This window comes from Gymnogyps californianus, chromosome 4 (genome assembly GCF_018139145.2).
Source record: "Gymnogyps californianus isolate 813 chromosome 4, ASM1813914v2, whole genome shotgun sequence".
NCBI lineage: Eukaryota > Metazoa > Chordata > Aves > Accipitriformes > Cathartidae > Gymnogyps > Gymnogyps californianus.
The window spans coordinates 31,961,428-31,982,583 of NC_059474.1; the positions used below are offsets into that span (position 1 = coordinate 31,961,428).

Here is a 21,156-nt window from a genome sequence, read left to right on the forward strand (position 1 = left end):
CACCTTAACTGAGTGTGACGCAGCTACTATAGAGCTACTCGGGCTGGAGGGGACCTCACTGGGACCCCCCCAAGTCCCAGCGCTCGTGATCTCACCTGCTGGACCGCGTCAGCGATGCGCCCACCCCAGAGTCCCTCCTGTCCTGCATCCCCGCGGGCTCTTCCGTTTCGTTCAGCGAATTCCCCGTACTGTCAAGGTCACTCGGTGTTGTTCGATCATTATCTACATCGAGGTGGATCTGCTTTGGAGAGGAAGGACACGGGGAGATGGAGTCAAGCGCCGAGTCAGAGTCCCCTTCGTCCGAGAACTTCTCTGACCACTGGTTTACTATTCTCTGCATCCCTTTGACATGGTACAGAATGTCATCTAGTTCTGGGAATATGTCTTCATTTTCGAGGTCGGCCAGGTCGCTCGTACTGGAATACAGGATCGAGCCTGGCACGTTGTCGTAAATACTCAGGCGGCTGCTCACTGAGCTGGAGGAGTTGCGCCTTTTCCCCATGCCCAGCTCCTTGGAGCTGTCGCCGCTGTTTTCCCTCCGGAGGGCGAGATGGCCATGTCCGTGGAAACTCCCTGTCCTCCAGTTCACAGAGGCGTTGCTTTCTGTTGGGGAGAAGTTGCCATTGGAGAGTGCTTTGGGAAAAGTGCCGGGCTTATGATCTTCAGGGATAAAAAACACGGTGTCTTCTGCAAAGCTTCCCCGGTTCTTGAAGTTCTGCTCCATCACATCGCTGAACGTTGACTGGTTGAAGGGGTCGAAGCCTTCCAGGTACATGCCCACCCTTTTATTGTATGCACTGAGGCTGCGTGTTCGTGTGACGGGACTGGGTGTGCTGACAGCACTGCTCGTCTCAGACTGACTACTGCTGCTGCTGGTCTGGGTGGAATTGGAGACGCTCCTCTTTCGTACCATGGGGAGGCTGATGTGATTGCCGTTGAGGGCAGAAATCTCCACGCAGTTAAGCTGTTTCAGTTTATCTTCATCTATCCCCTCCTGCAGGATGGGCCCGCTAATAATAAGGCCAAGCTTTGAAGGAGCTTTGCTCTTGCCATGGTGAGAGCTCTTGATTTTCAGGCTCTCCATTCTCTTGAGCAGGCTCTTTGTTTTGGACTTGGCGTTCTTCTCATTGGCTTTCGTGTTGAAGCTGAAGCTACTCAGCTCCCTGGGCGAGGGCAGGCTGCTGAATGAGTCATCATTTGCTACGAAATTGCTCGATGAACAAACGCTCACGACCGAGTTTGTCCTGGTGGTAGATGTCTCGCTCTGCAGGGTTGGTTGGTGGCTGCTGCTGCTGCTGCTGCTCAGAATAGAAGCCACCTCCTGGCGTTCGCTGAGGTCTGTTAGCACACTCTCACGGCTTGCCGCGTTAGTAAGGTGAGGAGCTTCCGGGGAGGGGGTATTCAAGTCCGGTTTTGGAGGGAACACATCAAACTCTTCAAGCCTCGACCACCTCTTGCTGTCCCTCTGAAAAGTCCATTTGCCACTTATTGCACAAGGTTCATCTTCATCTGAATCTTCGCTCTGCAAAGAAGAAGAACCCTGAAAGTACTGCTTGCAAACTGCCCAAACAGCAAAGGCGGTTGCATTTAAATACAATGCCCACTAAACTGCTTTAAGCATGACCTTGTTCTCACTGAATTTAAAGTGAAAACAGTCTTTTACTTCAGGGAGAGGAAGATTAGGCCATAAAGCCTATCACAGGAAAAGATAACATGGGACAGGCAATATATTTTAACAGTTTTTAAATACAAAAGATATACGCTTAGTAAAAAGAAACAAACAATACAATCTGCTTTAAATTGCTCTTTTCTGAAAACCCTAGTATCCATAGACTTTTAATTAATTGGTCACAGTGGATAGCCCTCAGATCAATGGAAATTCCTGGCATGCATAAAATTTTAAACTGGAGTCAGCCAGGGGTTGGGGTCCCTCTGGACTCTCTCCAAAGTTACACTCTGTTGATAGCAGCTGCGTGTTTATACTCCTCTTTGCAATTACGAGATGTTTCTCATACGTTCTGAATTGTAGCGGCTTAATTCCTTACCCATTCGGGAAGTCTGAACGGTCTCCTCGCTGTGACTAATGAGACAGCAAAAGAAGCTCTTGCACTGCAAAAGTGGGATACCTCCAGGCTCTTACCTGGTCCGCTCTTCCTCCCACAGGCTAGCAGCTAACATTTTAAGAATGTCCTGTGAAGTTTCTACTTCAGTCTTGCTTCAGGCAAACTTTAACACTCACAGATAGCGAGCAGCAAGAGCTCACTGACAGTATAGCACGTAAGTAAATTGTAAATAACATCTCCACTGATGATATTTGATGTATGAGTAATGCCTGAGGGCACAATTACACGTACATCACTTATGCCTACAATCTTTTCATCTAAGTACTGAAAGGGAATGATCCTGGGACTGACATATTTGGTCTTCCAAATAACTGGAAAATTTCATGTTGGAAGAATAAAACCAATGAAGATATTTTAATACGACACCATGAAACCACAAAACAACCTTTGGTGTTCAGAGTAGGAAACACTAATTGCCACCCAGCTCCATGAGTTTCACTTAATTTGTTTAGGTTGCTTTAACTTAAAAACAAACACACATGCATGCCCCAAACTGTAACTATTTGTGTGCCAGGAACATAAACATTTATTCTCTGAAAAACAAGTAAATTATTCATATTTCAAGTATTTTATTTATGCATACTTTAGTTCCTGATCCTTTCTTAGTTTTTTGGGTTGTTTTTTTTATAGAACATTTCATCAGCTCAGGAAAGTAAGTGAAACACCATATTTATTTTTTACAACCAAATACACATGAGACACAGAGCAAGCGTCATTTTCTTTGTTTCCCAACTACTACAAACTACTTCTGTCCATGACTCAGTTGAAAACCTAAGAGGACTGGCTTGCTTATTTAAAGTTTTCAGGAGGAAGAAAGTCACCTGAAACTGCCAATGGATAATAATGATGGTTCGGTGGTGAATGTGGTTTGACTGGAAACAAAGGAGCAGTAAAGTGATCTTAATTTGCAAAGAGGTCAATGCAAACATAAGGAAACATATGTTTCTGTCAGCACAATTTTTCCCTAGTGTTAGAAAGCTTTAAAGGCTAAGTATTGATTTTAATGAAGTTAACAACAAAAGGGAATAGGATCCAAGTCCATCTGCCAGATGAATGGAATGGTGAATGAAAATCAGGAAGGACTGAAACAAAAGGTAACATCCAGACTCCGGAAGATCTGGGGTTTGGACCTGAAGTCGGGTCTGGTCTGACCTCTAACAGCAATACTGATCGTTCCAGTGTTAACAAGGTTCAGGAACAAGGAGGAGAAATCTTCTGGCGGTCATAAATGGCAATCCAGCTGTCTACCCCTACTTTTAAAGAGTTCCTACATATGCTGCCTCCGAGTGTTATCTTCTGGAGCTTGGATGCTGTTTCCAACATACCACAAACAGATAGGGAAAGAGGGGATTAATTCCTGGTAAACAACCTCAGAGCATTTGTATGCATTCTTGTTAAGGGTAGGGCAGCATTGTATTGCCTTAGCTCAGTCATCTTTATCTGCAGTTGTCATATCCCAGGGGACAGTATCAACTGCTGATCCCTCCTAGGACACACACATAGTTTTAAGACAGCTATTGAGTGGTACCTTACTAGCAAACCCCAGCAACTCAGCTTTCTGTCGGTACTACCTTACTGAAATTACAGTAGGTGCTCTCTTATTTCTCACCACGCTCCGCAGGGATCAGGAAGATTCAGGAAACACTTTTAATTCCTGCTGAGCTCCCTGGAAACATGCATACTTTCTAAAAAGGTAGCTGATGTATTCTGTAAATATACTGCTTTAATTTTGAGCTATGTAATTAAAAACCAAGGAAACAATGTGCCCAATCCTACAAAGGATTGGCTCTTTCCTTTGCAGGCCAAGCACAGTCTAACTGATCCTGTCTACATCATAATAAAATAATGCAATTCTAACGTGATAGCAAAGAACCAAAACTGTGAAGATGACACCAAAGACGATGTTCTAACATTCAGGTCAGCTCATCGTGGCAGTTCAGGATCTCCTCCATCAAGCCTACTCTTTACAATCCTGCCTGAGTGCTGGTAATATGCTACAACACGGACAACCTCACCGGCAGGCAGAGAAGCCCAGCGCCTTTCAGACTGGGAGCAGCTTCCCGGGGAAGAGTTTGCTAGATGAATAACCTTTACCCGCGGCCAAGCCCCGCAGTTTTCACTCAGTGAGAACACAAAATGAAACGTAAGCAGAGTTTTGACTGTGTATCCTTGCCAGGTTCTACTCAGGTGTTATCCTAGACTGCAGCTAAGCAATCTGCTAGATGGTTTTTTTTCAGTTTTATGAATGGTCAATGCTGTAACAGAAGACGTTAAAGGAACTTACCCTTTTCCTGTGGGGACTAATTTCTAGCTTCATCACTGCACATTTGTTTAAAGTATTTAAGCGCCTGCAAAGCAAAGGAAACCATATTAAGAGAACACTCCAGTGTTTTGACACAGGCTATTCCAGTTCAAAAGCTTTTGTGAAGGGTGTCCCCAAACTGCTTTGCATACAAATAGCCACAAGCAGAGTTTCAATTAGAGCCCTAATTATACTTAACCATTAACCCATTACATTTGGCTGTATTCGAACTTCAGAGGGAGGGATGGATGACTATTTGTCACAATTACCTGAATCAAAGTACAGAGAAGTGAAGGGAAACTTAGACTAAGTTGAGAAGTGCATTGTATCCAATGAATTGTAATAATTACATTTGTTTAAATAGCAGACATCCGAACCCTGAAACAATCAGTCTCGACAGACTGAAAATAATGGAAAAGGCTTCTTGCAGCGTACACGTGCCTGTGTGAAAAAAGCATGCTGCTTTAAAATTGTACTTTGTAAGCCAAAACCTCCCAGAGGAAAACTTGTTTTCTACTTATTAGGTGTATATTTTGTGAACAATGATTATTTTCAATACAGTCCTGGGACAAGACAACTCACCAGTTAAAAAAAAAAAAACCCAAACAACACAGACTTGATTTTTCCTTGCTAACCTGGAAGTTTCTTTTATAAATAAAAATGTTGTTCTCAAGGACTAAAATTTAAACAAAAATAAATTGCTGCAGCAACAATAGTTAACCAGCCTCCTTGTGAAATGTGATAGCAGTCTGGATGCATATCTTGAAGTACTGTATGAATGTATATAAGCATCCCTCTATTTCCTGATGAGCTAATGATCTGGTAGGTATCCCTAAAACAAAAAAATTATCTTTCTTCTCTCCTTTCCCCCAGAAGCTCAGTGTGCAGGGCTGAGCACAAACAGCTTAAAGTAGAGCAAAACTTGGCACTGTTAAACACACAGCTCCATGGCAGTTTAGGCACAGCTAAGTGGAGGCTCCTGTGGTCTCCTGCCCTTCTCCCAGCCCTTGCCTCCCCAGAAACTGCTCCAGGGACACGGCTCAGCTAAAATCTGCACTGGTAAAGTGTGGTTAGAGAAGTGCTGGTGTTATGGCTAGGCAAAGGGCAGGAACACACTGAGTGTGATGCAGAAGCAGAAAGCCGAAGCAGCAGCTTCACGGAAGCGACGGTTTGGTCCCTTGTGTTAATACTTCCACTCATGAGGCTGTACTGCGGGTTGGAGTACAGTTGGATGAGGAGACTAACTGAGCTGAAAACTAATCTTTCGATACTTCGTTGGGTTGAATTTCTCCCAGGTCAGTTCCCCGAGCTGCGTGAAGGCTAGTGTGTGCAGGGGGGAGGCAGAGGAGCAGAGCCGCCCCTTTCCTTCAGCCGGATTGCAGCCCAAATCCAACAGGAGCAAAACTGAGCTTTAAAAAGCCTAATTCATTCTGAAGGAAGTTGTATAATTTTCACATAATTCGTTTGAGCAAAGTGTAAAGAAGAGCCTGTATCAGCAGCTTTGAAAAACTAAAAAAAAAAAAGAAATGCTGACTTGTCCTGTTGCTTCAGATGAGTCTTTTCAGATTCATGAAACTAGTAACTTGAATCTAGAAAATGTGTGCACAGGAAGAATTACTAGTTTCCTCTCTTTCCCCTTGCCTTTTATGCACAGGATTGGTTGCAGATGGTATTTACACAGGGCTTGATCCTGAGGCCATCAAAGAAAATGGAAAAGCTCCTACTGGTGCTTTTGCTGCAGTTGTGAAGTAAAAAAAAAGGCAGTTTGATCTATAATTAGACCCAGCCACAACACAGCAGAAAAGAAGAGAAACAGGAAGAATTGCCATGGGTCAAATAGTAGGGCAGTGGCAGGTTAGAAAAGTTATCCAGATCCCTCTATTTTCATCTTTGCTCTGACTTTAAAAGGCAGAAGGCTCAGTCCTGCTGGCTGCAGCTGGTGGGTACATGCACAAGTCCAGTGAATTTCAGAGGAATTGTATTTACGGTGTGGGTGAAGGGTGAATGTCCCATCTACGCGCTACACAACAAAACTGGTATTTTGGTTTTTAAGAGGCCACCCAGCAGCAGAAAGCTGCCTCCCTCTCTCTGCTATACAAACATTCTCCTCTCAAACTCCTGGACCTCAAGACCAGGGAATATTAAACTGGTTTCAGTTCTATATTGTGTAATAATTCACAAATTTCACAGTGTTGCAACCTTTGACTTATGCAGAGAGAAGTTATCACCGAATCCCTGTATCAGGCTTTATCTAGCTCCAGCCTGTCTGACCGCTAATAAAGACGATCTCTGATTTCACAAAGATTACATCCCCAGACTTTTCTCCTACTCAAATTAAAACCCTGAAATAGGTGGAAAAGGGTAGAGCAAAGACCTCTGTTTCCACAGAGGGTGTTTAAGAAAAAAAAAATCTCCCGGTGCACACCTCACCCAAATGAGTATGAAGGTGAGATAAGGTAACCCCCAATGAGCGAAGTTAAGTACAATAGCAGCGAGGCAAATAAAGCCTCTGTTACACATTTGACATGATTTCATCACAAAACCAGTTTCCCTTTTAAAACCTAAATGCTCTGCAGCGATTGCCTCAGGTCTGCAACTTTCATTATATACATCACACATTCTGCTTTAACTTCTGCTCAAGTTCAGCAGTGCTACAGTTCCTTGAGCTACAGGACACTGAAAACACAATACAATACACAAAACTGCCTTCCAAACATTTATTGAGTCTGCAAAGCTAAGCTTATAAAGTTTAGGCTTTGCCAGGATGAAAGTTACCTATACAACTGTCATTAACCTTCACATATGCTTTGCAATACTTTTTAAGCATATAAGCACACATTCATTTTCTACAGATCTTCTCATCAAATTGATGCTTGTTTATGAACCGCAATTTTCTCTTCTGGCTCTGGACCTTCTCCTTTGGTAATTCCATTCCCAGGTATAAATTCAACTTATTATTTCCCTACTGACAGTCAGCACGTCTCCCTCATTCTTTAGCTCCGTCTCATTCTGCCCAAACCTGTCTCAGCGACACCTTCGCGAGGACAAGATGGGAGATGGAGGGACAGGGCAGGATTGCTGCAGACAGCAGTTACAGCTGCTTTCACCGTCTGGCTATCTCAGTCTCAATTTCTACAATGCCTCCTACCCCAGCCACTTTCTGGATGCCTGTCTGGATGACAAGATAATATTCTTTCCCAACATTTAGATAAATGCCTTTGAGTCAGCCCTCTCTCTATACATCTTCACATCCAGATGGTATCTTACTCGGGTGGAGTGTTGTATCTCCACGACGTCACTTTTCCTCGCCCTCCATGTGCTCCTACCCAGGCTCTCACTCTCCTTCACCCCAGCTCTGCAAAACCCTTCTTCCTGAGGGTGACCAATGCAACAGGACCTGCCTCTCAGTCCCAGCCCCTGAGTCGAGACTGGCCCGTATCAGCCCTGAGTGGCAATTACATGGGAAGCCTGAACCTGCCACATCCAAAACATGAGGCACTGGAGCTTCTCTGAGAAATAAGCAAACAATGCATTTTTCCTAGTCTTCTCCTCAGAAATGGCCAAACTAGTTTAGCCTGAACTTCTTTTAAGAAAGCCAGCCTGAACAAGACATTCACTATCAAAAATTGCAGCATGAACAGCTAACTTCAGCTAATTTATAAATTAAAATATGGGCTTATAATATGAAGCCTTTGTTAATCTAGATACCAGTCAGTTCTATGTTGGCTATAACCCCAGGTAATTCATTCTGCTCTCATTAACAGGAGAAAATTCTCACCCCACGTACCCAAGAAAAGTGGTAGCAATGCAGAACATTAGATTTATGCATTTTAAATGACAATTTTCAATCTGAGTAACTGTATGATCTAGCTTTAAAGTTTAAAATATTTTCTTGATGGATTTAAATTCTTAATTCCTTCTTATAGGGCAAATTCCAACTCCATTATACCTGTAACTAATTGATGATACAAGGGCTTTTTGTCTCACTGCAGTGGACAGCCTCTGTGCTGGCTCCTGGGGTTCATCTGCACATTCTACCCTGCAAAGGAGGCAAGCTCTCTACAAACCAAATGATATGAGCAGGGAATGCTGCTCATGCAAATCCATTACAATCAATTTCTTGGATGAGAAGTTCTGATGGTAAAAGATTTAAGAAACCTCTTGCGTATGTAGTGTGGCAGTTTTCTAGCTATGCGTAAGGAGATTAAATAGGATTTCCATCATGGCTTGCTATGTATTTTGTACTTAGCAACAACCTTTAGGATAAGCATGTTTCAGTACTTAGTTTCATCAGCGCATGATGCAGCCAGTTATCCTCTGGAGATAAATTCCCAGTCATTAATCTACATAAAGTCTTATGAAACCAAGGCCAGCAATGCTTTGCACAGTCACTACACGAAGCATCCTAGCAAATTAGACTCATCACTCTTACATTTTTAACCCTACATTTCATGATAAGATCACTAAATGACATTTCTTAACCATCTATCTTCTACTGTTACGAAGTGCCATATGCCATCTCTGTAATTCAAGTCTCAACCCACTTTTCACTTAAAATTTTTCCAGAAAAACCTTAATGGGCTGGCTATTGATACCTCTTCCATTTAGAAAGGAATTTGGCAAAACATTTACTAATAAACTGTTTTTAAAGTTACATTAGTTTTCCTGCTTACATTAATAAGATTATTAAACGATAATTTACAATACTGTTCAGATGTAAACTGTCATTTAAAATGCTTCAAACTTTAAAAAAACCCTGTCACTGTGATTTCTACAGTTTTTTTTTAAAACAATTTCTTCACATGCAGTAATTAGAACAAGGTAATTAGAACTGCTGGCAGAACACTGGTTGTTATACAGAAAAGCAGATTCTCAGCACAGACAACTTACTATTTTGTTACCATCCACTGCATACAGTGTTCATTTAGCTCTGTGCTGAAAATGCAAATAACTCCACAACTATTCTGATTTTCAGTCAAGAAACAGTGATAGACTTACGGTTGTGAAACAGCTCTAAGTCTTTTACTGAGTAAACCCCTTTACTGTTTACACACTGACCATGGCATGAGTCAAAATAAACCCAGGCTTCAGGCAGAAATGCAGCATTCCCAATGATGTGCCTTCTCCATGTTTTTTAATGAGCTTTACAAAATTAAACAAGGAGATGTGGAAAAAAAAATCTAAAGGTGGAAACATTGTGATAATGTACTGTTTTTGTCTAACACAAATGGTAAGGGGCCAAATTCAGACATCTGAGACGATTAACTAAATTACTTCAGTTTTACTTTGAGGTAGGATCTGAATGCTTCTGGAGAAACTTTAGCTTCAGTTTTGAAGTTATCTTGTAAAAGATAACTCTGCTATATAAGCCAGAGGCTTCAGAATGATACAGTTCAGCCTTTAAAATCTTTGTCTCAAGCTACAGTAAGACTGGTGGATTCTTACACATATTACACAGAAAACAATCTGAAGATGAAACTGAAGAGGTTATTTTACAATTAGCAGACTTATTAAATATTTCCTAGTTTCACAAAATATCTATATACCTGTATCATTTTGGTTTGCTCACCTTTATTAGAAGGCTTACAATAAAAGCTTCCATTCTTAGGATATAGAACTTTTTACTATCCTCTATGTTCAGAAAAAGTGCTAACTGTTTTTATCGATCATGCTAGCAGCAAATCATCTAGCACAAGAGATACGGAGGGCACATTCTTACTTTCACCAGTGAGAAACAATCTGCTACCTTTTTTTTCCCATAGAAATAAATAATCCCAGGTTGAAAAGTATTCTCGCAGGCGAGCACTAGGTCCAAAATATGCTGGCTTGACTGTATTTTGTTTCCCTGGCAAGGGAAGACCATGCTTCTGGGAACCAGCATTTATTCACATTGCTGTACTTTCTGTTCAATGACTTCACAAGTTCCAGAGCACACAAATAAGCAGACCGAAGCATCACACTTTAATATCGATGGAATAGGTGCCCTACACTTGAGTAGGGCACATCTTGAGTGTGAATTTAACATTAATGACATTTTTCCCCTCCTAATGACTGGACAACAAATCTGTTTTCTTAGTTTGAAAATCTTGTAAATATTTCTGACGAACTTTAAATTCCAGTCCCTCTCTTTCCCTTCCAAGTATGGCAGTGATGGCATGAGAACACTATAAACTTAAAGTCTTTCTTAAAAGGGTTTTGTAATTTATTAGAATTACTGACATTTAGAGTTGCAGACATCATGCATGCAGTATCCAAAAGCATTCATTTTGCAGACAATTTGGAAAGCTGCCATACTGAAGGACAGAGGCAGAAAACTGCACATATTTCTAGGTAACAGGAGATATGAAAAGTTAAGGCATTTTTTTGCCATTTAAGATTGTGGACTCACACTAGAGGAGGTAACTGATGGATGGGTAAGTGTCAGATGGGGCCACTACAATTGCTTTTATGATAAAATTGGTAATGCTGAGGTTGTAGTTCTGTAAAAACATGCTGCCACACACTGGCAAGTCTTGCTCCCTCTTTTCCTCTACCCACCCTTCTCCTGTCCCTGCAGCTGGCTGTGGGGTCCTGCCCCATCCTTTGCACCTATTCTGAACTTCATTATGCCTTTCCACAGGCTGATTTAACTTACTAACCCAGCAAAGGACTATCCAGACTCTTTTTGTGGGGTGATTTGTGGAACTGATTTGTGGAAGGAGCCCATAAACAACAAAGGTAAGTAATGAGAGCATGTGGCTGAGGGCAGGCCAATCTTTGCAGTGGTGATAAACTCCTAGATTCACTCACATCATCCCTTGCAGCCATACCCACATTCACTTCGGTGATCATGGTGCGCACAGGGTGATGCACTGATGTCAACATGAGGGTTTGTATACATAGCTTTTTGTTTTGTTTATATACATAGCTGCTCATCAATGTAAGAAAGGAGAGTAACGGAGTGCAGCAGCATCGCTTTGCTAATACTGCTCCCAAAACCCAATTCCTGTGTGGGAACTGATGCTACAGTTGTACGTGCAGATGGCTGTAGCCAGCACAGTTCTGCTTTCACATGCCTAACTAATGTCGGAATTAGTAATGAAAGCAAATTAAGAATATTAAGAAAAAATATACCTATGAAATACCTGTCACAAAGACTCCTGCCACTTTCCTCCCAACTTTGTTTTAAATAAGATTCCCAAACATTACTTAGCCCAATATATTATTCTAATGAAAACCGCATACTGATAGTGGATAATAAAAAGGTCTCAAGCAAATGGTTATTTAATGGTACATAATTCAATTGAGGTTATGCTTTTCCCAGGTTATACTTTCTATTACACAGGAAGGGGTTTGTTTCAAAATGCAGTGTGATTTTTTTCACCTACCTGCATAAAGCCTCAATAGCATCTCTGTCCAGAAAGTCATGCTCTCGCTTGACTAGAGCGATGTCAATTGGAAAAAGGAGATCTGTAGCAATAGAGACAGATGGAATCAAAATGACTCTTATTCCCAGTGGTGAGTTATTTCAGAACAACCAGCTGCCTCTAGTTGAGCTCACCAAGATGCCAGTGATTCGCACTTCTCAGGTAAACACACGCCATCACCTCAAATGCCAGAGATGCTTCCTTTTCATGTACAAGTTTTTGACATGCACCTTTGATAACTGAAAGTTCATATGCAAAATGGAGGAAAAATGACCAAAGCAGAGATGAAACAACAGGAGAGGGAAAGAGGCAAATGCGAGCTCCCTGTCTGACATCAGAAGCGTAAACTGACTCAGGATAGCTTTATTTAAAATAAATATACAATCTCCATCAAATTACTAGTATCTCACATTAAAGAAAAAAGGTCAGTAAACCCTAAATCTCTGGAAAAGACTGAAAAAACTAATCTCCTTGGCTGTTAATCAAGCTATTTAAAAGTTTGACACTGTTACAACATTAATGAGATATGGACTGAAATGAAAACAAGCCAAGCTGTGTGGAGCCCATACTGCCTCCTTTCCTTAGGAGATTATTTAGGTAAACAACTGGGAGAGTGAGGGGGAGGAAACAATGTTGGCAGAGAGCTGAAAATTTACTACAGGTCTGAAGCAGCAACCACATATATATTATTTACTGTCCTCCACAGATTCCTGACTGTCATACAGGTCCTGATCTGGCATTCCTTGCACAGCCAAAACTCCCACCAAAGCCACTGAGTGTTCAGGGCACACAGCGATACAAGGACAAACTACGAATATACCGCTGCAGTTGCATACAACCTTCCTGGTCCAAGTGATTGTCTATAAAATATTTTAATTTCCAGAGACTAGCAAAGAATGAGCTGAAATGATGAAAAGAGTAGGACTGGTGTTAATTTGGGGAAAGGTAGTTAATATTCTGGGTTTTCTATACTAATAGATAATCTCTCAAATGAACTACTTGTCCTGATTTTGCCTCAGGAATAAACAAGTTATGACATATTCTGCAAATGCAAGAAATTCTGTCTTTTCTACAGAAAACTGCACTTTTAGCAAAGCCACTGACAAAGGCTCACTGATGAATCTCCATTTTAAATGCGTACTGCATGGGACCACTCCATATAGGTGACTTCTCAAAACCCTTGTACTATACCCAATTGATTCATAGGTCTCCCCTTCACTACTTTAAGTCCAAGGTGCAAGTAAAGAGGGCAAGCACATTCAACTGGTATTTTTCACCAGTGCCGATGTAAGTTTTTCCACTGAGAAAGTTAGTACCTTAGAATGCCCACAAGAAAACATATGGGAGAACTTAAGTGAGAGGGGCGACTTGGAAGAAGTCGATAGTCTGCATGAGTCCGTTTTTTTTTTTATGCTTAATTTAGGCTGCTGCTGTTTTTGTTGTTGTTGCTGCTGCCAAAGGGGTTTGCAAAGGACAATGGTATATTGTTTTCATATAAGGACAGCTGTCTTTTCAATGGATATGGCTGGCCTTGCTCTCAACTCTTGCTCTCACCTCTGCGGTCCTTTTGATGTTAGGCAGGACATGGTCCCACATTAGAAACTTTATATAAGTTTAGAGTCTCTAGGCAGGGCAATGGTAACCACAGGTAGGACGTTTTCTGAATGCAAGTAATTTGTTAGGGGATTTACAGCTCAGCATAACATGAAACGCACAAGCCCACATATTCAGCTGAGAGTCTTGTCCCCAGTTTTAACAAAGACTGGAAGTACAGTCCCAGCTCCGCATCCCAAGAAAATCTTGGCATCTCCATTAGCACAAAAAAAGAAAAAAATAAAAAAAGGAAGAGAAATAATGAAAGGAAATTTAATTTCTGAACAGGCAAAGAAAAGTTTTGCCAAGTGCTGCTTTTGAAAGTGCTATTATCATCTCATATTGCCAATGCAGCTGCAAATCAAAGCTCAACAAGATCATTTTTCAAGAAGGTCAGCTCAGCATTTGCTGTAATTTCCAACAGTTATTCACTGTAAATAATGGACTTTCTATGCTCATTCTTACAAGCGGCAGCTGGAGTTTCTTTTATAAAAAAGAAGAGGCAGATAAGAGTGCATAATAATTTCACTACAATGCAAGTAATTTTAAGTGGTGTGTGTGGGGAATTCTGAACAATAATATACATATATAAAAAGGATGTCGCACTTTAAAACAAACTTCTGCATGTTACTCTGCATCAGAGTGTAAGAACTGTATGCCAAAACTGCAAGTTCCTAGTAGGTTAGAGAGGCAATGAAGACAACAGTTTCAATTAAGCAAAACCTTTGTAAAAGTGGACATGCAAAGTCAATCCATCCCACAGAAGGACAAGTGAGTGCAGGAGGCAGCAGTCTCTTCGAGGAACTGCTGCACATCTGTGCAACAACGGCTTGTATGTTCCTTCTTCCCTTCATAGTGAGCCTGTGTCTAACACCAACCCAAACCATTCTGAAAAAACACACAGGACTTGGGAATCACGAGGCGTACAGATGCATCCATGCGTACGCAGAATTTCCTACCTCTGCTCCATTAGGAGAGCTGGCCAGTGGAGCTGGACACAGCTTCTGTGTTTCTCTAAGACTGGGCTTGTAGCAGTGGATGACTACATTCATGAAAATATAGTCCATTTGTGTTTTAACTACAGGGAATGTACCATGGTGCTAACATAACATTTGTGCTATGAGGACATTTGGAAGATTCAGACTAACAGAAACCTGGAACAAATTTAAAACTCCAAGAGTGTGTCAGAGTCCCATTGGGTGTGGTACATCTATGTGTGTGGCGGGTAGCAGAGTCCAATCCCTAAAAGTCATCTTACGTACTGGCGCTTCAGTTGTGCCCCTGAACCTCATTTATTGGTGAATATTACATCTTATTGCCCAAAAACTGCCAGGGGATGGTCAACTTGCAAGCTCAGGTGCCTACCTTCATAAAGCTGCGCATACTGTGGAAACCCGGCAGCCCGCAGCCAGTCGCAAGCTTCCTTGGCCTCGATTTCTGGAAGAGGACAGAAACAAGACACCCTCTGATTAGTGATCTGCAAAGCAAAAACTTCTTCTCCACCATTTCTACTATTCCCGTCACAAAATCAGCATAAAGGTATTCAGCAACTTTGAACTGAGACATAGGTCTGCTTACCCAGTTTGCTTTTCTTCTCATGATCAAACATATCTTAGATTCTGGGAAGTCACTAGCGTTCACCCGTGATTTATCAACAGCTGATCACTTTTATAGTTAGAGAAACAGGCACAGATGAAAACTGCAGGAGTTATGGATTATTCCATACAGGTTTTGTTATCACTAGAGAAACCAGTGCTGCAATCAACACGAGCAGCATTTGTTTAACAAATCTTATGATCCTCTTGGCACACTATTTTGTCTTGACAGAAATTCCTAGTAGAGCTCGTAATACTGTGCACTTTAATATCCTGTAGATAGTACTGACAGACCGAAGCCCAAGAACAACCGACACACTGTACTGCAGCTCACTCAAGCGCATATTTACTACCCAACAAGAACCTAGTTTCACTGGAGGTCTTCAAGGCATTTATGAGTTGCTTGGTATATTACAGGAAATTCAGCTAATTTTCCCTCACACTGCCCAAAACAGCATGCCGCAAAATTAAATTATTCATATACATATAAATATATGTGACACCAAAAGAAAGGAAACATTCTGAACATGGGTTATATTAGTCTGTGAATAAATTATACATAAATTAATTTGTTACCTAATACAAGCAGAAATAAAGAATATGTTATCTTATTAGATCAAACTAGGAAAATATAAAAGGTATTTAGGGTATTCTCCAAGTGTTCAGGAAATGAATTGGGTTAATTTTGTTCTTCTAAAAGTTCAAGAAAGTGCTACTGGGAATTTAGCTCCCTGCTTAGAACTGATCAAACAGACAGTGAACAATCAGAAACTCTTAAAGTTCATCTGGCTTTGATTATATTCACTGTTCTTGATGGACCAGAAAAGAAAAGCTTCATTATGTACAACTCAGTAGACAATTTTGCCACCTACTTGGAGAGGATACTATAGCTACCTGCTGCAGAAACCACGCGCAAAGGGTTTTGCTCAGAATTGCTCAGAATACAAGTTACTGCACATAGGGCCGTGAAGAGCCAAACATAACATAAGTAAAATATCTCAAGATTTTGGCACGTTATGAAATATTCCCAGTGAGATATAGGTACACAATTAAAATTGGATTAAATGGCAGGCACCTTTTAGCGTCTCCAAAATTATGGCAATCCCCTTCTAATTTTCCAAATTGCTACAACAGGGTTAAAATATTTGTGCTTTGCCAGACTATTTTGCTAAGATACATACCCAAACCAAGGGGTTAAGGTGAGCCAAAGCACAACATTCCAGATAAATAAACAGCTAAAAATCCACTCTCGCTGAAGTCAGGACAAGCAGGCATTTGTGTAACTTGTGTTTGCTTCACCTTTGGGTTATGGGACCACATGAGAACAAGCACGTACAGACATATTGACTTAGCTACTCATTAAGAAAAAGCATTCTTCAATTCCAATTGCAAGCGATTGCAAAGTTTTGCTTAAACTAGTATTTTAATTTCAGTATCCTAAGGAAATACATAGGAAAGTTAATAAAGAAGGAAAAAAAAAGAATCTAAAATATATTTAAAACTTGTACTGCTAAAGCAAGAACAAACAACAGGATACTACTGTCTCAGAAGCAATGAAAATACTAAAGTAAAAAAATCTGCAATTAATTTTTAAGAGTACTTAAAATAAAATGCACTGTCTTATAGGTCACATCCTGCAGAAGTGTCTGGATTGAATGAGAATTTTACTTGATTTAAAACTGAAAAAAAAATGATCCCCGATAACCAATATTTACCTAAAAATGCAGGTAGATGCTTGTAGTGCAATTGAAAAAAGTGTCAGATTCCTTACTACTACAGTGGCTCTTAAATGTGTTTAAATATTTGTTCACAGGTCCTTATACTGAGCACCCCAGGTGTATGACCTGTAAAATATTTCTAGAGCTAGAAAATTATGAATATGCATTTATCAGACTTTTTTTAAGGCTCTCTATAGAAGCTTTGTGTATCTTTTCTGCAAATATACATGGAAGTTATGTGGAAGTCCTATTTTATGGGCACACAGGTGTCAGATGCCTTTGGGATTTTCAGAGCATATTTGCTTTCAAAATACCTTTGAGAATCCCCCAAGAAGTCTCCATAGGCAATGAAACACCTGAGTTATTCCTGGTTGGCCACAAGAATTGCAGAGAATAATAAAACACCAGTGCACCTGTTCATCGATTAGGCCAGGCAAATGCCTATGACGGGGTACAGGACAGCACCAAGGGTTTAAAAGCAATATTTGCCCCATTTCCATCTCAAACATTTTGCGAAAGTCAGGGCTCTAGCCTCTGGCTCCTGTTGCAAGTCCTTGGAAGAGCGATGGGTTTGGAGAGCTGTCTTGAAGAAGAGGCCAGGGAGTCCCCTACGGCCAGGACTCTCTCCGTGTCACCTCCATCCACACAAAGCGTGTGTCAGAGAGGGACGTGGCAGGGGTATGGGTGACAGAGCAGAGGCAAGACCTAAAAAAAGCAGCTCCTTTTGTTCAACTCCAGTTGGCCAAACCCAGGATTGCTCCTAGACTGCACTGATGCGCTGTGACCAGATGAACGGAAAGGTCATTTCCAACCCAGCTTCCCCATCTCAGCCGTGCTGGTTACTGAGGAGCCAGAGTATGAACAAAACTGTGTATGTATGTGAAATTCAGGCAGGTCAAAATATAGCTGGAGGGAGAATCCAGCCCAGAGTGCGCTGAATAGGCTTCACAGAAAGCTGAGTACACAGAACAAGCTTCCTCACATAAGAGATACAAACTTAAACAGCTGAAAGCTTGTATAGGTAAAAAGTTCAGTACCACAACTTAACTGGAATCTGCCTTTGAGAATAAAATACATTAGTTAAACCTGAGGTTCTGGCCAAATCGTTTCAACTACGCTACAGGAGAAAGCTCATTCCCACACTTTCCAAATACCAGCTTTTCTTCCAGCTCAGCAGCATCAGCCCTGGGACTCCTGGTTTGCCCGCTGCCATGGTTTCACATCCAGGCGTACATGGGAATATGTGCAAGTCCTTGTCATCTGGATCAATCGCAACTGGGATAATGAGGGACAAAAGAGAGAAGAACAGAGCTTCCAAAAATCAGATTTTTCCACTACTTCTAAGAAGTTTTAGAAGGGACAGGGCACCCAGAGCCTTCGTTCAGTCTCCCTTGGGACCTGGGTTACAGATCATTACCTAAGCTATGAACTCAGTGCTGAGCACAGCATCTGCTTGGTTGGGGCCAACTGAGAGCCACAGGGAAGAGAGGGAGCTTGCAGAGGAACTCTACACTGCTTTCCAACCCATTTTAGGGAAGACCTACTTCAGCCCCAATTAATCTGCCATGATATGCAAAGCAACTTCCCACCATGAGCATCCTTCCGATGAAGACCTGGCAGCTAAGCTGATACAAGTTGCTGTGGGCAAGGGACTGGTCCCACTCCCTCCTCCATCCCCGCAGTGCCACTTCCTTTCTGAATCAAACATCCTTGCCAGTTAAAACCTTTACAATAAACTACAATTCAGTATACATTCCAGGCAAGAAATGTATGTGCAGCTTTTCAGATGTGCGTCCTGTGCCCTCCCCCAGCAGCAGGAGGTTCTTGTACGAAAGAACCGCCGGCAAGAAAGAAATCGCGCTATTATTTCTAAATGTCCTGATACTTTCTAAGAGATTTTCTTGTGTAAAACAAACAAACAAAAAAAACCCCAAACAAAAAAAAACCCAAAAAGGAGTACAATGAAGTCTTTATTCTTGGTGTCGTATAAGCAAACAGCAGGCAAATGTGTTAAAGAGGAAACAGGAAATTTTTATTGGAAACAGCTTTATTTGTTAGTCCGTTTCACAAAGCAGGCCTCCATGCTCAAATCAAGGGTAGGAGTTCCTTTTGTGTATGGTTGGGAACCATTAGTCCTTATTTACCCACTTCCTGGGGGGTTAGAGGACCCAATTCTTCCCCAAACTGGTAAGTGAAAATGGAAACTTCTAACTTCCTTTTTGTTTAACTTTGGTTAATCTTGGCTCATGGCCCTGCAAGTTTGCAAGTTTAAAACTTCATAGTAAAAATATCTAAATTCACACCTTGTTTGATACTGCAATTGCAGAATAAGATGTCTATAGTCTTTTGTTGGATGATACCTTCCTTCCTATAGAAAATAAAAACCACACAGTGTGATGCTGCAATAATGTCCTTTCAGAAAAAAATAATCATAGCAGTCTAGCTAGGAGCAGCAAGATCATTTGCTTTCATTCTTCCTTTCTTTTTGCTTCCATGAAGACACATGCAACTTAAGCACCAGCTCTTTCAGGGTCTTCAGGACAAGGTGCAAAGCAGATGTATCATTCTACAGTCATGCATTGACGCCATTTTCACCTAAGTGCTAAACATCATATGAACAGTTCTTCCAAGCAGATGGTTTCCTCTTGCCTCAACTCAGACACCTTTATAGCCATATTAGCACCTCCACACATCAGTTCTACTCATCTCACCTTTTGGCTCTGTTAAGAGAGCAGATTGTAAAAATCTGTAGCGAGACTGGTCAAATCAACGCTGTTAAAATCAAATTTCAGCAAAAATGGGCTTCATTGCTGGAGGTTCACTCCAATGCCATACCTAACAGTTGGTTTGTTTGGGGTTCTTTTTGGTCTTAATTTTTGACCAGGTCATTCTAGTTGAAATTCACTATTTGACTTTTTCAGAAAAGAAAAAAAATTTGTAAAAATTGAATACAAAATCATCTTCCTGAATTAGCTTGTAGGAGAGTCTCTCCCATGCAATGCAGAGAATGTGATTTCTCACCGTGAATGCTAGAGATGAACCCGCTTGCTCCTTACTGTAATGCATAAAACTCCATAAACTACCTGCACATTTTCTAAGACACAGATGGAGCACAAAGAGGATTCTTTCCCATCCAGGACTGACGCTCCAGTTTAATGGCTGCAAAAGGCCTTCCATGCTCAGAAGCTTGTCCTCTTTTTCTGTCTGTATCAGAAACTACCTGTCCCTACATACTGTGTCCCTCTGAATTTCTGGTGCTTTCCAAAATTGGTGTTCAACTCCAAAACACTGTCCTGAGCTATTAAGAAGCTTGAGATCATTCAGGATCATATTTTTTAAGACCAGCTGTGGTATATATGAGAAATATTCTTCTCTGGATAGAATTCCACTGCCCAAGTACAAGCAATCATTTTTCCAAGTGCTTGAATTACTTCCCTGACATGTGAATTGCAGTCCCAACACTAGACTTGATCACACTACCCTACCACTCAGTCTATAGATAACATGAACACGGATGTGAAATTTGAGACAAACAGGGAAAAAAACTGCACTATGGCAGCTGTCTACAAATGAGCAGGCCAGGCACTGAAAACGATAAATAAGTTCTGTGTAATGTCACATGCCTGCAGCCCTTTAAAGTTAGGACAGTATGACTTCCTAAGAGTTAGCCTGCTATGTGTCCATGGCCTCAGAAGGTTTGCACTTTGAAGATAGCTTGAAAATAATTAAATTCCTTTTCATAAGTCTGTTTTTTCTCAAACCTATGTAGTTAAATATTCCTTAGGCAGTATCATTAACTTAGCGCTCCACATCCTTCAAGAAAGCAGCACGTAGCAAGGACTAAAGAAAGCAAAAATGTAATTGATGAAGAACAGCGTTTTATAAGGATAATGCCCTCAAACACTGAAACTTGGTAAGTTTGTCAATAAACGTTCAACCACTAAAAAGCTAGAGAATTCTGAAAATCCCATTAAAAGCTCTTGCCAAATCTCTAACACGTTTGGAATCTCTTCTTATTCTAAGAGAACAATCTAATCTCATACAACTGTCCTAAAATATTAGTCTGACACATTCAGCCCATGAAGGATTCATTTCTGGAAGAACCAGTGAGTCCAAGAGAATAGTATGTATGGCTTTTGAACTGATGACAAGCTTGCAGGTTTTGAAGGGAAAGCTAACAACCTTCCGGAGAGGGTCCCTTTTCTCCTTTCACCTTTAAAGCGCAACTCACATTTTGCAATAGCAGCTGCCTTTTTTGATGTGCTCCTGTATTTCACTCTGCTTCAATTTACCTTCCACAGTCAAACAACACATGCTGTGATCTCCACTTAACGCTGCCTGCCTCAACAGTCAATTCAAGCCAATATGGATGCATGCACAATTTCAAGAAAATATTTCTTACCAAAAACTGTCGGGGGG

At 41.2% G+C, this 21,156-nt stretch overlaps 1 protein-coding gene across 1 annotated transcript in view; it reads right to left on the reverse strand.

Annotated features, from left to right (window-relative positions):
- DLC1 (DLC1 Rho GTPase activating protein) overlaps positions 1–21,156 on the reverse strand; it is a 235,260-nt gene that overhangs the window by 11,753 nt on the left and 202,351 nt on the right. The window contains exons 6-9 of the mRNA XM_050895583.1: positions 14,790–14,861; positions 11,793–11,874; positions 4,408–4,471; positions 96–1,522 (exon numbers count right to left, since the gene is read on the reverse strand). Coding sequence (XP_050751540.1) covers positions 96–1,522; positions 4,408–4,471; positions 11,793–11,874; positions 14,790–14,861 — 1,645 coding nt within the window. The remainder of the gene's footprint in view (positions 1–95; positions 1,523–4,407; positions 4,472–11,792; positions 11,875–14,789; positions 14,862–21,156) is intronic.